The sequence below is a fragment of the Podarcis cretensis genome (genome assembly GCF_951804945.1).
Source record: "Podarcis cretensis genome assembly, chromosome: 8".
NCBI classification, from domain to species: Eukaryota; Metazoa; Chordata; class Lepidosauria; order Squamata; family Lacertidae; genus Podarcis; species Podarcis cretensis.
Window position 1 is genome coordinate 34,769,201 of NC_137177.1, and position 14,986 is coordinate 34,784,186.

The window sequence follows — 14,986 nt, forward strand, 5'->3', positions numbered from 1 at the left end:
CAAAAGTGCCATACAAATCCATAGCAGCAATGACCAGAGAAAATTGCACAGAGCTGGAACCTAATACCTAGAAGCCTAGGCTATATAAAACCGATGAGTTCTCCCATGTGTTGGAGAGGATGTCCTACTATAAGGACATACAGTATCAGCAAATGTGGTGGAGTGTCCAAAAACTGAAAAGTTATGGGAAAAAGTATTTACAAAAATATATTTGATTACAGAAACATCTTTAATTACAATTACAAGGCGACAGTCCCCATGACCCCAGGACTAGCTCTACTTAACTCATGTCATCACAATGCAATATGTATTGTATTGTAAAAGAACTCATAACACATCTGTTAACTGCAGCAACAACAACTATTGCCAGGACGTGGGAATCATTACAATTAACTATGGACCAATGGTATAATGCAATTTGACAAACTACATTATTGGAAATAACATATTATTTAATTAATTAAAAATTAAAAGTTGTAAGAGGCCAAAAGAAAGTCAACAATTTTTATTTTTATGCATTCTGGTGTGACTTTACTGATTACACAAATAATGAGGCATATGGTAAAACACCCATATTTTATAGCAGTCTGTACATGAAGTACATATTTTTCCCTCCCCCGCTTGATGTTTTACAAACAGTTTTTCTTTATATATAGATATATGAACTGCAAAGAGATGCAGCACATAGAATAACCCAATTTATTAGAATCAAGTTGGTCATATTAGTTCATGCTGATTTTAGTAACGTTTTGTACCGTAATTAAATCTGTTTACAGTGGTTTTCAAACTGTACAATGGTTTGTGTATATTTTTGGAAACCACTTTTGGAAACAATTTCTTCAAAGGAGAAACTTCAAAAAGGAGTCTATACACATTTTAAATAAATAGAATAGTGAGACTGCAAATTGCACTGTTAGTGGTCACCATGTTGGGACTTCACATCCTTGATCTGCTATAAAGCTCAGTAGGTGACATTGAGCTAGTCAGTGCCTGAATGCAGTCTACTTCACAATTTATTATGAGGATAAAGTGAGGTAGCCCACATACTTGTGTATGCCATGCTAAGCTCAATAGAGAAAGGATGTAACACAAAGGCAAACAACAGTAGACCATATAGGAATCAATGCCAGCTTCCGTTTGATGGTGGTTTGGGGAGGGAGTGCTTGTAAAAATTATGAGGATCCATGAAGGTCCTGGTCCAGTGCCCTAACTGCTGCACCACACTGACTCTCATTTTGGCAACACATTGGAGCAGTATTGTTGTTGTTGTTTCGTCGTGTCCGACTCTTCGTGACCCCATGGACCAGAGCACACCAGGCACTCCTGTCTTCCACTGCCTCCCGCAGTTTGGTCAAACTCATGCTGGTAAGAAGAAGAAGAAGAAGAAGAGTTTGGATTTGATATCCCGCCTTTCACTCCCCTTCAGGAGTCTCAAAGCGGCCAACATTCTCCTTTCCCTTCCTCCCCCACAACAAACACTCTGTGAGGTAAGTGGGGCTGAGAGACTTCAAAGAAGTGTGACTAGCCCAAGGTCACCCAGCAGCTGCATGTGGAGGAGTAGAGACTCGAACCTGGTTCCCCAGATTACAAGACTACCGCTCTTAACCACTACACCACACTGGTAGCTTTGAGAACACTGTCCAACCATCTCGTCCTCTGTTGTCCCCTTCTCCTTGTGCCCTCAATCTTTCCCAGCGTCAGGGTCTTTTCCAGGAAGTCTTCTCTTCTCATGAGGTGGCCAAAGTATTGGAGTCTCAGCTTCAGGATCTGTCCTTCCAGTGAGCACTCAGGGCTGATTTCCTTCAGAATGGGTAGGTTTGATCTTCTTGCAGTCCATGGGACTCTCAAGAGTCTCCTCCAGCACCATAATTCAAAAGCATCAATTCTTCAGCGATCAGCCTTCTTTATGGTCCAGCTCTCACATCCATACATTACTACTGGGAAAACCATAGCTTTAACTATACAGGCCTTTGTTGGCAAGGTAATGTCTCTGCGGCATTTTAGAAGCTAGCCTACAGTGCCATTCTGGGCAGCAAAAACAATTGAGTGCAGCCTATTACTAGCAACTACTTTGCAAGGAGTTTGGCTCCCCCATCCCCTTTGAGTTTGAAGCTTCCAATGTAGAAAATTTTCCCAATGCAATGCCATCAAGTCACCAGACGATGGCAGCATTGAACAGTGAGTTAAACTTAAGCACCCTAAACAATTCATTGGCACCCATTGACATGCTAGTGCTGATCAAACCGAATCAAAACTATTGTTATTTTGGGGTGAGATTTAATCACATACCCGCAATGCATGTAGTACAATTAAAGCTGATCTGGAGCTCCTGCGAAAGAAACCTGCTTTACTTTAAAACTGGGCTTTTTACAATAAGGAAAGTGGTTGGGAAATGTGCTGGAAAGTTTGGGATAACACTTGCTCAATGCAACTTCATCTAATTTCCTCACGAACAAATCAGGATGAATGTTCATTATATAGCCAAGATCCTCTAAGCTCTCTGCAAACAAATAAATCTATAGATTCATTAAACAACTCTGTTGTTGTTGTTTTAAAACACACACAACAACAACAACCCTGCTTAGGGAAGTTTTTAATATTTAATGCTGTATTGTTTTTAACATCTGATTGGGAGCTGCCTAGAGTGGCTGGGGAGACTCAGCCAGATGGGTGGGGTATAAATAAATTATTATTATTATTATTATTATTATTATTATTAACAGGAACAACAGGAACATTAAGAATACTATCTCACATTTAAGACCAAGACTCCCTGGGTTGTGAGTGAGCTTATAAGTTACTCAGAATCTTTTATCAGACAGTATGCTAAAAATAAAAGCAAAATAATAAGACGAAAGCAAACACCAGTTTGGGGTGGGATGGGATTCGGCACTGCCTGCAGTTTGTTTGAAGTCTGAGATGCTGTTGGAGGAAGTTTGTGCAGATGAAGAGGATCAAAATCATGCCTTACCAAGTTACAGTTAAGTTCAAAAACATGGGTGTCTTATGATTCCTATTCTTATTCTGCATAACATGGTATTAAATAATGGTTGAGTATTTCTCCATGATCCTAGTGCAGCCTAGTTATATGCTTGTAAGGTCACAGGAAGGAGCAGTGCTGCCAATCAGGTAGAGAAGGGCAACTACCTGGGGGTAGGGCCAGGACCTGATTGGCAGGCAACTGACCAATCAGACTGGCACAGTTTGGAGCCCCCAGAAGCAGCCAGACCAATGGGAATGCTATATCAGGAACCTTAGAAGCACCACTCTCTGCCTCACCTGCTCAGGAAGTCTAATTTCCCCTGGCAGTATTTGAACCAGTGCTCCTGGGAGTATGTCTGCATCCTTGTTTTAGTGTATCCACAACTTAACTGACTATCCCCTTTTCAATTAATGATGCCTTGCGGGAAAGAAAGAATTGAATTGGCAGCCTCCTGTATATATTTATGTGGCTGTTCTGCAAACTGTACATGGTGTCACATGAACCAGTAACTTCCCCAAGGTGTTGATGGCTGCTTTAACAGACAACACCACAGGGCTCCTTTGGCTGTGCTGGTGGTTGCGTGTAGTTCTGTGTTTCTTGTCTGTTGTAGGTGTGGTGACTTGACAGACATGGCCACAGGGTGGCCTCTGTTAGTTGGTTGGTTGGCTCCCTCCATCCATGTGTGGCATAAGCGACACAGTCCCTAATTGGTGGGCATGTATGCTATCTTTACACAACTTGTGTACTTTCTGGTGGTGTTGTTTTTCCTGATCTGCCTGCGCTGAGCATGCATTGGATTTAGCAGCTGTCCTGGTGTGGTATAGCTTTGGTTATAGAGTAATATGAATACTAGAGCTTAATTTCTGTCCTAGAACATGTAAATAACAGTACCACTGAGTATGTGCAGAGTCTTGCTTCCTGGTTATGCCTAAACTGCTCCCAATAGGAACGAGGGAAGCTGTCTTTTACTGGTCCATCTTGTTCAGCATCTTCCACACTGACTGGTAGCAGCTCTGCAGAATTTCAGGAAGGGAATTTCTCCCAGCCCTACCTGGAGATGTCAGGGATTGAACCTGGGACCTTTTGCATGTAAAGAAGATGCTCTACCACTGAGCTACTGCTTTCCCCCAAGAATGGGGCATACTTTGCAAATACTTTGTTGAGCTATTGCAAAGGGGCCACTAAGATAGCAACAGGTTTGTTTTTGCCCAACGGCTTTTTACTGGAAAGGATAAATATGGATTAAACAGGCTGGTATTTTGATGCCAGGTATGTGTATGGGCGTTGCACTTTTATTCTTCTTGTTTGTCTGCATGCAGAGCGCCGATTTCACGATAAACACCTGTCTAGAAGCCCTGGCACTTGTGCCCCAGCAGCAGCAGCTCTGCACCTCCAGCTGGGCTCGCCCGCTCCCTTGGCAGCAAGGTGGGCTAACGCGAGCAGCTCCCGCGGAGCGAGCTGCCGTCTGCCCCCGCCCCCTTGTGCAAATCCAGCGCTCCTAATTGGTTCGGCTTGTGGCACGGGCGGGGCTCGGGGCGCCAGACGCGATATAAGGGAGCGAGCGAACAATGCGCCTCGATCCCGACTGGGTCGCTTTGGGGGGGCGGGGAAGCGGGAAAAGCCGCGATTTCGGGAGCGGAGTGGGCGAGCGAGCGCAGAAAGGCTAAGCTACCAAACCAGGCGGCGGCACCGCCTTCTTAGTTGAAAGAGCCCGGAGCTTGCACTTTTCCAGGCGGAGGAGCGCGCCCGCCCGCCCGCGCGCTGCGCTCAGGTGAGCTCCGGTCGCAGGTGGGACGCGGAGAAGCCATGGAGCTCGACCCGCCTCAACTGCCTCAGGCGCCGCCGGCGCCGCCCTACTTCTACGACCACCACGAGTCGCCCGGCGACGACTTCCACCGCTCGAGCGCGCCCAGCGAGGACATCTGGAAAAAGTTCGAGCTGCTGCCCAGTCCGCCGGCCTCGCCGCTGGCGCCGGGCCCCGCCGAGGACGCGGCCGCCGACTACCTGCTGGAGCCCGGCCGGCTGCTGGGCAACCTGAGCGCCTTCGTCCTCCGCGACTGCATGTGGAGCGGCTTCTCGGCCCGCGAGCGCCTGGAGAAAGCCAGGGGCGAGAAGCTGACTGCCAAGCCGCTCGCTCAGGGCCCGCCAGCCGCCGCCCCCACCGCCGCCCAAGCGCCGCACGACGCCGCGCTAGGCGGGCTGTGCGTGGCCCCCGGCGCCGTCTTCGCCTGGCCCGCCGACTGCAAGCTCCCGCCCTCCTCCGGCTCCGAGAGCCAAAGCGAATCAGGTAAGGCTGCCTCCGGGCCGGGGAGCGGGGCGGCGGAGCGCACGGCATCCCCCAGGGGCACCCAGTCCTGCAGCTCTGGCTGGGCGCCGAAAGTTTCTCTCCCGGGACAAAAGGCTCCTCTCGCTCTTAATTTCCCGTGGCGCCCCTTGGACTGCGCCCCCTGTCTTCCCAGGTCTCCGTGCAGAATTCTGCAGTCCCCTTGGAGGGATCTTTAACTGCAAACTTCTCCGAGCTCTTGTATTTACTCTGCCCCCCTCCCGGCCCACTTCTTCACCAGACGTTCTACTTTCAGGGGGAAGTGTGCATTGCCGTCCCGGCCCAGCTTCCCAAGGCTGCTGCTGGGACTTGCATAACGTGGTGAGCCCAACCCATCTGTCTTGCTTCCTCCTCCAACCTCTCCCAATTTAGCACCCTTTAGCACAGCCGGCGGGGGAGGGGGGTGCCTGCCTCAGGACCGAAAAGAGAAGAAAAGACGCCGCTTGCACAACTCCCTCCACCACTCCAGGAGGTTGGGTGGGGGGACCCAAGATAGAGAGCATTTCTTTGAGAGGTTGCATTTCAGCAGGACGGGCTTCTTCAGAGTTTCCTGGTTCAGGTTGTAAACGCTGTCTATAAACCTGTGTTTATTGAAAAAGTTTGGCTTGGTTGGTGTTGCAGGCTTCTTATGCTTGTGGCGTTTGGAGGGTTGCCACAGTGGACCTGTGATAGACAAAGGCTCTGGAAGGATTTAACCTGGGAAATACAAGAATTGTCTTGCAAATCCCCCTCCCACAAAATGTTGAATGCAGCCTCATGTCAGGTTCTGCAGCCAAGGGGAACCAGCCATATTACGCATGTTATAAAAGTTTTGTTGCGTAAGTGCCCACATCTATGCTTATAAGTGCATCAGTGGACATGTAACCACTACTTTGCTGAGTTTGCTAACCTAGATCAGTCCAAAACAGCATCTCCACTGGCTGGTGCTGGTGGGAGTTGTAATCCAAAACATCTGGAGGGCCCAAGGTTGGGGAAGCAAAGTCATTCCCATTTGATTATTGGCACAAGAGTTGCTGTTAAGCTACCCTCTGATGGAGGCATGCAGGGGCAGTGTGTGTGTGAATGGGATCACAGATCATAAAGACCACCTTTCAGTCTTTGAAGTGCTCTAGGATGTAGGAACATTAGGGCACAGAATCATAGTGTTGGGAGGGATCCAAAGAGTCATCTAGACCAACCCCTTGCAATGCAGGAATCAACATCAGTGGGGAAGAACTGTAATTCTTTGGTAGAGCATCACCTTTGTATGGAGAAGGTTTGAAATTCGATCTCTGGCATCTCCAAGTAGAACTGAGAATCTTCCTTTCAAATCCTAGTAAGCTGTTGCAAGTCAGTATAGAATCTAGACAATACTAACTTGGTACAGTATAAGGTAGCTTCCTATGCAGGATTGAACTACTCACAGCTAGAGGCCTGCCTCTGTCTTTTCAAGTCTCTAAGGAAGGAAATTTCACAACCTCTTCCTTCTCCCCCAGCCCAGTTTGTCTGGCTAATCTGATCTCAATGCTTTTAAATCTTAAGTTTTTAAAATGCTTTCATTTTGTTTGGATTGATGTACCGTACCTCGCTTGCACATCCAGTCCTCATTTGTAGGCAAACCACAGAATAATACCAGGGGTTTCTGTACACACCAACATATTTAGGGGGCAATCTTCTTTGTGAGCCTCTAGCAACCTTTGCCAAGCTGGTCCGTCGTCCCCCCCCCCCCCGCAAACTCTCACCTGCTTCAGGTTGTTTGGACTGCAACTCCCAACAGCCCCAACTAGAACACCACATGAATATTGTGTTCAGGGTTAACATTGCTATAAATAAACTTGTGGCATGTGTTATCCCTTGAAAAACTGACATAGCCTTGAAATGGGCACACTTTCTAATACTCTGGCCTTGTTAATCCTTGTAGGGCTGAGTCACTGAGTAAGCAGTGGCTGCTTATATGACTCACTACAGAGCTTGAATAAGGCTTGGGTTGAGAAACAAATTGGGTATAAGATTTAATTACATTAGGAGAAGCAGGTCTTAATCTCAATTAGCAGAAGGGGCGGGGAATGTTATTGATTTATTGTGCTTGCCCTTGCTGACCTGGACTTTTCACCCCCATCAGCATCTAGGCTCCTCCTTCAGATGCTGTTTTTTTTCCCAGCCAGTCACATGATTCCTGGGACAAAAAGCAACAGATGCAAGTGTTTGTGTGTGTGCACTCTCAATAGCTCACTATGCCAATGAGAGATGGAGGGTAGGTAACAGCAGTGTTTCAAGCACTGCTATTGGCTGATTGCCAGGATGCTTGGAGAAGGTTGTTCTCACTGAGTCACATTTTTTTATTAATGGGAAAGTGCTGATTGTTTGCCCAATGCAAGTTTTAGAAGGAAAGCACTTAAAAATGCAAAGCAAGTGGGGGGAAGGCAAAGTGGGGGCATAGCTGGCCTATGTTCTTTATTTATAAATTAATGGAGGCAGAAACAAGGCTTAAACAATGCAATTGGGGGCACCAGATAGTGTGCGCTGTGGATGAGAACTTATGTGGAGGGCTGGGAGGGTGTGGGGCACAAGCCCTGCTGAAACTGAGCCTGCTGCAGGAGACCTTTCCCTGTCCATAGAATTAAGCAGTGCCCACTGTATGCTCTGCTGCTACCACTGTCTGGCTGTGATTCTCCATTTGCCATGGACTTTAAGGGCTTGGAACCTCTGGCACAGAGATGGGGTAAAATAACACTGCTGACTTCCGCTATGCCATTCTTCCCCAGCCTTGTGCTCTCAAGGTCTTTTGGACTACAACTCCCATCAGTGCAGGCATGCCAACTCTAGGCGGCCAAGGTGTCTCATTATTGGTTGGAAGGAGGCCAGTTGCACACCTCAGCTTCAGTGGCTGGCTTCTGCAGACGACAACGTTGCATGTGTGACATCACACAAGCACAATGCGCATCTGCACCCTCAATCTTGGATGTGGGTGGGTGGGTGGGTGTGCAACTTGCTGCTTCTGCATCAGTGCTGGCCATCATGAGCTGACTTGATAGAAGCAATGAATTCCTTCCACCCATGTTTCTGAAGAGTATTAAAAATTTTGCACCATTCTCCACATGGGGTGGTTTTCTTCTGCATATGATGGTGCTTAAGCTTTTGAAAAAGGAGGACAAGAGTATCTTGCACTCTCCTGGGGGCCTCATGGTAGCGAGCTGTCACAGAAGCTTGTAAGAATGGTTTTTAGACATTTGTCCCACAGAAAACTGTCTATGTGCCTTGTTTCCTGAAAGCAAGCAAGAGGACCCTTAGTAGGTGACATGTGAAATGCTGGAGACATGCTTTGAATGACTCCAACTCTTAAGGAGGCACGACGCCACCTTCTGTGTAACTTGAAATCATTTTCATTGTGTATTTCTGTGAAAAATGTGCCTCCTGTAGTTTTCTCCACAAGAGCCCTTGGTCAGTTTCTAGGAAACATTGTCTATGTGCAACCTGTCACAGGCTGTCTTAGGCATACAAGTTCCATTGTCCTCAGCAGAACTTAATTCCAGCCAACACAGATAGGGAGAAGCTTTCCTCTGAAAGCTGTTGCTGCAGTAAACCAGATGGCTGATTTCTTGCTCATGCAGACTAGCGGGACTTCGCTTTGTGAGTTCAGAACCGATCTCTTTGTTTTCTGCTGTGATAACCTTTCCCCTTAAACTTCTTTCTTTAAAAAACTCTGACCACTTTGTCTGAAGGCTGTATAACTTGAATCTTTTGAAAGTCACTCAAGCCTTCTGTGCAAAGGCCTTTAAAGGACCTTCTCTTCCCACCCCCTTCCTGTATACTGGATGGGGAGGTGCAGAGATCCTTTCTGTGCATCTCTGGCTAAGTGGGGAGGGCTGCCCACTGTGTGTGTTGGGGAGGTTGTTTGTGCAGGGGAATGGAATCCTTTGAACAGGATTTACTACTTCTGAAAAGTAGCAAATCCCTCCTGAAGTGTGAAGCTGTAGGGGCAAAGGCCATCTCTCCCCATTCCCTGCTTCATTTACAATTCCAATGAGCAATGAAAGAGCCTTGGGGGGTGGAGGGTGGGGGAGAGATAGAGCTTTAGCAGTAAACTTTGTTCCAGGCCAATGGTGACTATTGCCCCCAGTCTTTTTAATTGGGGATGGGGAGCATAGGAATGCCTTGATGATGGCCTGGCCTTTTGTCCCTTACAACTGCCTTTGGTAAAGCCACCCCCTCCCCTCCAGGGACACAAAGACAAAAAACCTCCATTCCATTGCAATTGTTAACAGACCCTTGGGGACAGAAATGTTCATCCCTCCCCAGAATTGAAGCTCCTGGTACCACAGGATTCCTGCAGGAATTACATTTGCTCAGGACTTTGCAATAGCACCAAGTCAGACTGCTTGAGAGAAGGTAGATCAGACCGCTCATCCTTTCGGTAAATGCTAAAGGTTAAGAATCTAGTCTTTGCCCTCAAAATAAAGCAGCTTACAGGGTGAGATTTGAATCTGGAACCATGCCCAACACTTTATGGAGTGGGCAATAAGTACATTAGGATGCTCTAGTAGTAGATTGGGAAGGACTTTTCAGTTTGCCTTTTAAAAAAGAAATGAAAACCTTCTGGTTGGCCATGAGCTAATGACTTATCTTTCATCTTGGGTGTTCTTCATATGAAAATGAGCACTACTTGGTGGATTTTGATTTGTGTTTAGAGCTCTGTTTACCAGCTTCTGAGTTGTGTATCTTCAACGTTAATTTAAAAGCATACTTATTCTGCTCTTTAGGCAAAAAGATAAATGAAAACAAGGAGGGGAAAAGAAAACAAGTGAACTTGATAATCAGTTCTTAAAGCTAGTTTTCATCTCTATATATGGCTTATGAGGTGCAGAAGGAACCTGGCTCAGCAGGTGCATCTTAAATGACCCAATTGCCCTGCACGTCACCCCCTGGCTTGTGCATCTTCCTAGTCCTTTCCTACTTCAGCCTCTGCTGTATGTGGTAGCTTCAGGAACCAAAAGAGATGAAGAGACCCACCTGTCCCCAGTTGGCCTCAGTGCTCAGTCGTAAGACATCAGTAGACGGGCTCTTTGCTGATGCTGCAGAAACAGATTTCATAGAATCCCTGGAGCCAGGGATTAAAAGAAAGGTGGGGCTTTGCCTTGCCCTTTTGTTTTCAGTCCCCTCACCCACCCACCCTGTCCACAACATTTGGTGCAGGTCCCCATCTCTTCTTCATCATTCTCCACTGATATTTGAACAACCTTTGTCACCACCCTGTGTGTGTGCATGTGCAAGTTCTCCATTTGGGATTCAGGAAGGAGGAAAAGTAGAGAGGCTTCAGTAGAAATCTTTAGGAAGCCTTTGATAGCTCAGGTCTGGGAAGGTGATGACTTGCCCCAAATGTGCTGCTCCTTCTGTGATGCAGCTGATGTTGGTTACTGCTTCCCAGATTCTTATTTAAAATGGAGCTGCATGGTTTTATGCTCCTGAACACCTGCTCCCCTCAAAATGCTTGGACCACTACCTTGTTACATCTTGCAATGGCATAGAAAGATTGGTCCCTTTGTTAGACACCTCATGCAGTTCTGTTTAGAATAAGGAACTGGGAATCGGTCCCAGACCCTTTGAGGAATCCAGTTCCACTTGATGTACAGAGCTGGCTTTGAAGCAAAGCAGGTTGAGTCTAGTCAGTGAGGCTGCCTTGTAACCTCAGTACAGCTTGAATGTATGTATGCTGCCTTGATTTTCGTGGGGGTAAAAAAGTGGGGTGATAAAAAAGTGGGCTATAGTTCCCATCATCCCTGTCCATTGGCCAAGCTGGCTGAGGCTGATGGAAGCTGTGGTACAAAACATCTGGGGGGGCACCTGGTTGGCTGCATGAAACCCACCCTGGTGTGTTAACTTGTGTGTTACTGTCTGAAACAGCCTGTGGTGTTTGCCAAGGTTTAATGGCTTGTTTCTTCTTGTTTGTACACAGAAGGGGAAGAAATTGACGTGGTGACGGTTGAGAAGAGGCAGTCGCTGGGTATGAGGAAGCCGGTCACCATCACTGTGCGGGCTGACCCCTTGGACCCTTGCATGAAACGTTTCCACATATCCATCCACCAGCAGCAGCACAATTACGCAGCCCGCTCACCACCCGAGGCTTGTTCCTGCACGGCTGCCTTGGAGAAAAGCAGTCAAGAGGAAGAGGAGGAGGAGGAGGAGGATGGTGGTGCACAGTCCCTGAGGCAAGTGGCAGAGCCTTCCTCTCTTGAACCTTTCCTCCTGAAATCCGGGAGCGCTCCCAGTTCAGACAGTGAAGACGTGACCAAGCGGAAAAACCACAACTACTTGGAGCGCAAGCGGCGCAACGACCTCCGCTCGCGTTTCCTGGCGCTGAGGGACCAGGTCCCTGGTCTCGCCACCTGCCCCAAAACCCCCAAAGTGGTGGTATTGAGCAAAGCTTCAGAGTATCTGCAGTCACTACTCAAAGCAGAGCAGCAGATGGTTGCTGAGAAGAAGCTGCTAAAATTGCATCAGCTTCAGCTGTTGAAACGGATTTCGTACCTCAAGAGCGCGCATTAGCTGCCAGGAACTCCAAACTGCTTGTCAGCTTGATCTCTGCACTTTTTTGTGGGGAGGGGGGACCAAACAAAAACAAATTGGTTTGTTGACTTGCAGATCCCAGAATGCAATGCAGCTGGTGCACACAAATGGGGGCTTGCATTCCATACACTATTTTCCACCCTGGTCTTCTCTCTTAGCCAGTTATGGGTGCTGGAGAATCTCCTAAGTTGTGCAGGAGTGATGATGATCAGGGCAGTGGGGTTGAGCGGGGTTTAGCTACTCAGACTTCAGCTTCTACAGCAAAATGCTGACTTCTTCACAGGCTGAATGAACCTCCATTCCAGTTGGGATCAACAGAAGCCTGAGTGCTTCTCTGGAAAAGCATTTTGTGGAATACTTCACAATACTTTCTGACAGAGGGGCCTGAGTCAACATTTCTAAAGCTGGGGCAAAGATGGACCCTTCAGTTGTCTCTCTCAAGAGGCTTCTTCTGTTTCCCCCAGTCAAAGTTGGATTGTAAACACTGGCTATGGATAGTTCTACATACCCTCTTTTCTCCCCAGGCTCTGCTTCTTGCCACTGGCATTTAAGAAGACAGATAACTTGTGCAATTTGTTTCTTTTTTTACAATGGTCCTACGCAATAGACTTTTTCCCACCCCCAAGCACACTCCCCCGCCCTATTTTCCAATGTTGTTTAGGATTGACAGCTCTCTTCCCTTCTTGGAATTTATTATGGGTGAATTTTTAAATGTCGCCACCTCTGATGTCCTGGCTAGGGCTTATGGGAGTTATAGTCCAAAACATCTGGAGGTTACCAGGTGGAGAATGTCACATTATGTGAAGTTATTTCACAGCTGACACTAGATAACCCCTCAGGCTAAGATCAGTGCCTTTCATACTTGAGGTGGAAAAAAATATTGGGCAGATCTACACCATACACTTAAAGCACATGACTTCCCCCACCCAATCCCCAAAGAATCCTGGCATCTGTAGTTTCTCACAGAGCCAGAATTCCCAGCACCCTCAACAAACTAAAGTTCCCCGGATTCTTTGGGTGAAAACACGTGCTTTAAAATGTATGGTGTGATTCTGCCCTTAATGGCATCAGCATAATAGATTCCAAAGTGGATTGATTTCAATGGGATTAATTCAGGTGAACTTCTAATCAGTTGTGTCCAGTGATGAGACCTGACTGTTGTCTTGCTGTGTCAACCTTGAATCTGCCCCTCGGGGGTAATTCCTCTTTCTGAGATGGAGGGGTGCAGAACCTTCTCTCAAGAACTGTTAGAGGCTTGATGTGTACATTTAAGACATTCTCCCCCCCCCCCACAACTGCTCTTTCACTGGAAATGCACTGAGATCACCTTGGATTTCATTTACCTCATACTTATTTTTCCACTTGGGCAATGCAGCTGCTTGTCTTTGGTTTTGTATATCCTAGAATCCATTGTTGTGACTGCCTGATTCTTTATACTGGATGGCTTTTTTAAGATATACTATTTTTATACTTTTTTTAGAAATTATTTTGTAAAATACTTGTTCTTTCTTTCCTCCCAGCTTTTCAAAGATAAAACGGTGGGTAGAGGGCTCTCAGTACTGCTTTGTAGATGAGATCGTTCAAACTGAGATTCAGCAGGAAAAAAATACTTCTGTTTTGACTAGAAAATGATTTCCTAAGTCAGGGGTCTGGTCCCAAGTTTCAAGCACCAATAATGAGACTATTAGACATCTTAAGGGTGTTTGGGTAGAGAGGGTGGGTAAGGGAGTCCCTAGATGGGAACATTGTAATTTCAACTGCCCCCTATAGAGAAGTTTTCTACTGAAGGTGTCCTACTGATTCTTAAGACTAAGAGAAGCCTTTCCCCCTCCACCTTCCCTTTCTCTGGAAATAAAAGGGCTGCATGAATATATTTTGGGGAAAATGTGCAGTGTGGCGTTAATTGATGTTTACTCACAGCTAGGTTCCACTGTGTCGCCCCCAGAAAAGGGAGCACCTCAGTCCCATGCATAAAGAGAAAGAAAGCAATGATAATGTGGTGATGTGTTTTTTGCTCTGGTTTTGCCAGGTCCTTAACAGCTTTTGTTGAGCTGGCTGGGGCTACCCCCCTCTCCCTCCTTCCCTTTTATGCAGATCCCTCCCACCCATCCTCCTTTGTCTCTTGGGTAGGGAGAGGCCAGAGCTGGAGGTGATGGATGACCCTTTATCTTGGCTTGCACACAGTTTGGTGGGCGCAGACTGGTCTCCCACAATGCATTGGGGACTCCTTCAGGCATTCTTTGACTGGCCCGCTGGAGCCTCAACGCTGGGTGGTCAGACTTAGCACTTTCTTTGTTACCTCGCACTTCTTAAATAAACGGAATCTCAAAAAGGACAGGCTGAGTCTGCTTTTCCCCCCTCCCTTTTTGAGCCAAGGGATATATGTGAGACCCTTATCTGCAAAGATAAATCAGTTTTCGTGTTTGTAATTTAGTTGAATGCATGTTTGTTTAGTTATGTAGAGGAGGGGAAGAGGAGAAAGTTTGGACAATATCCTGGAAAAAGAGAACCAGGGGAGCATGGTTCTGGCATGGGATCCGAAGGAAGAGCATGGGAAACGGAGAAGTAGGAGAGCTGTCATAGCCCACAGCTGAATCAACCCATCCACATGCAGCTAATAAGAGAGAGTGTAGGCAGGAATTCTTTCTGTGCTGCTCTTGATGTGTGGTGATTCTTTTATGTTTATATAGGACCTGGGGGGATTTTACAGTATTCTATAGGCTTATGATGATCTTGGGATAAGAAAAAGACATAAATGGAAGACAATATTTCAGCAGCAGTAGTAGAAAATGTAAAAAGCTGTGTGTTTGAGGTGATTAACTGTATTTGCACATCATCTTTCCTCTGCTGGGAGATGGACCAGACCCTCTCTGAAGCATTGAGGCTAGATGAACTTTGGGATGCTTTCAGCTCTGATTCTGTCAGAGCTATCCTGGTTCTGCTTAGCTCAACAACCTCTAATAAAAAAGAAAAACCCATCACTATCAGAGGCAGGCTCTTTCACGGAGAATCAGCTTGCACCATTAGGAAGTTCATCCTTGTGTTTAGTCTATACAGTATTTCTCTACCAGGTCAGGTCCTATCATTGGAGCCAACAGATGGTGACCATTTGTTTCTATGACAGCCACCTTCACAGT

At 46.8% G+C, this 14,986-nt stretch overlaps 1 protein-coding gene across 1 annotated transcript; it reads left to right on the top strand.

The window, feature by feature from the left end:
- The first annotated feature begins 4,577 nt into the window (after window positions 1-4,577).
- MYCL (MYCL proto-oncogene, bHLH transcription factor) lies at window positions 4,578-14,184 on the top strand. Its single transcript, XM_079988609.1, has 2 exons — window positions 4,578-5,270; window positions 11,239-14,184. Exons 1-2 carry the CDS (start codon window positions 4,790-4,792, stop codon window positions 11,826-11,828), a joined length of 1,071 nt encoding a protein of 356 aa, XP_079844735.1. The 5' UTR covers window positions 4,578-4,789; the 3' UTR covers window positions 11,829-14,184.
- The last annotated feature ends 802 nt before the right edge of the window (window positions 14,185-14,986 follow it).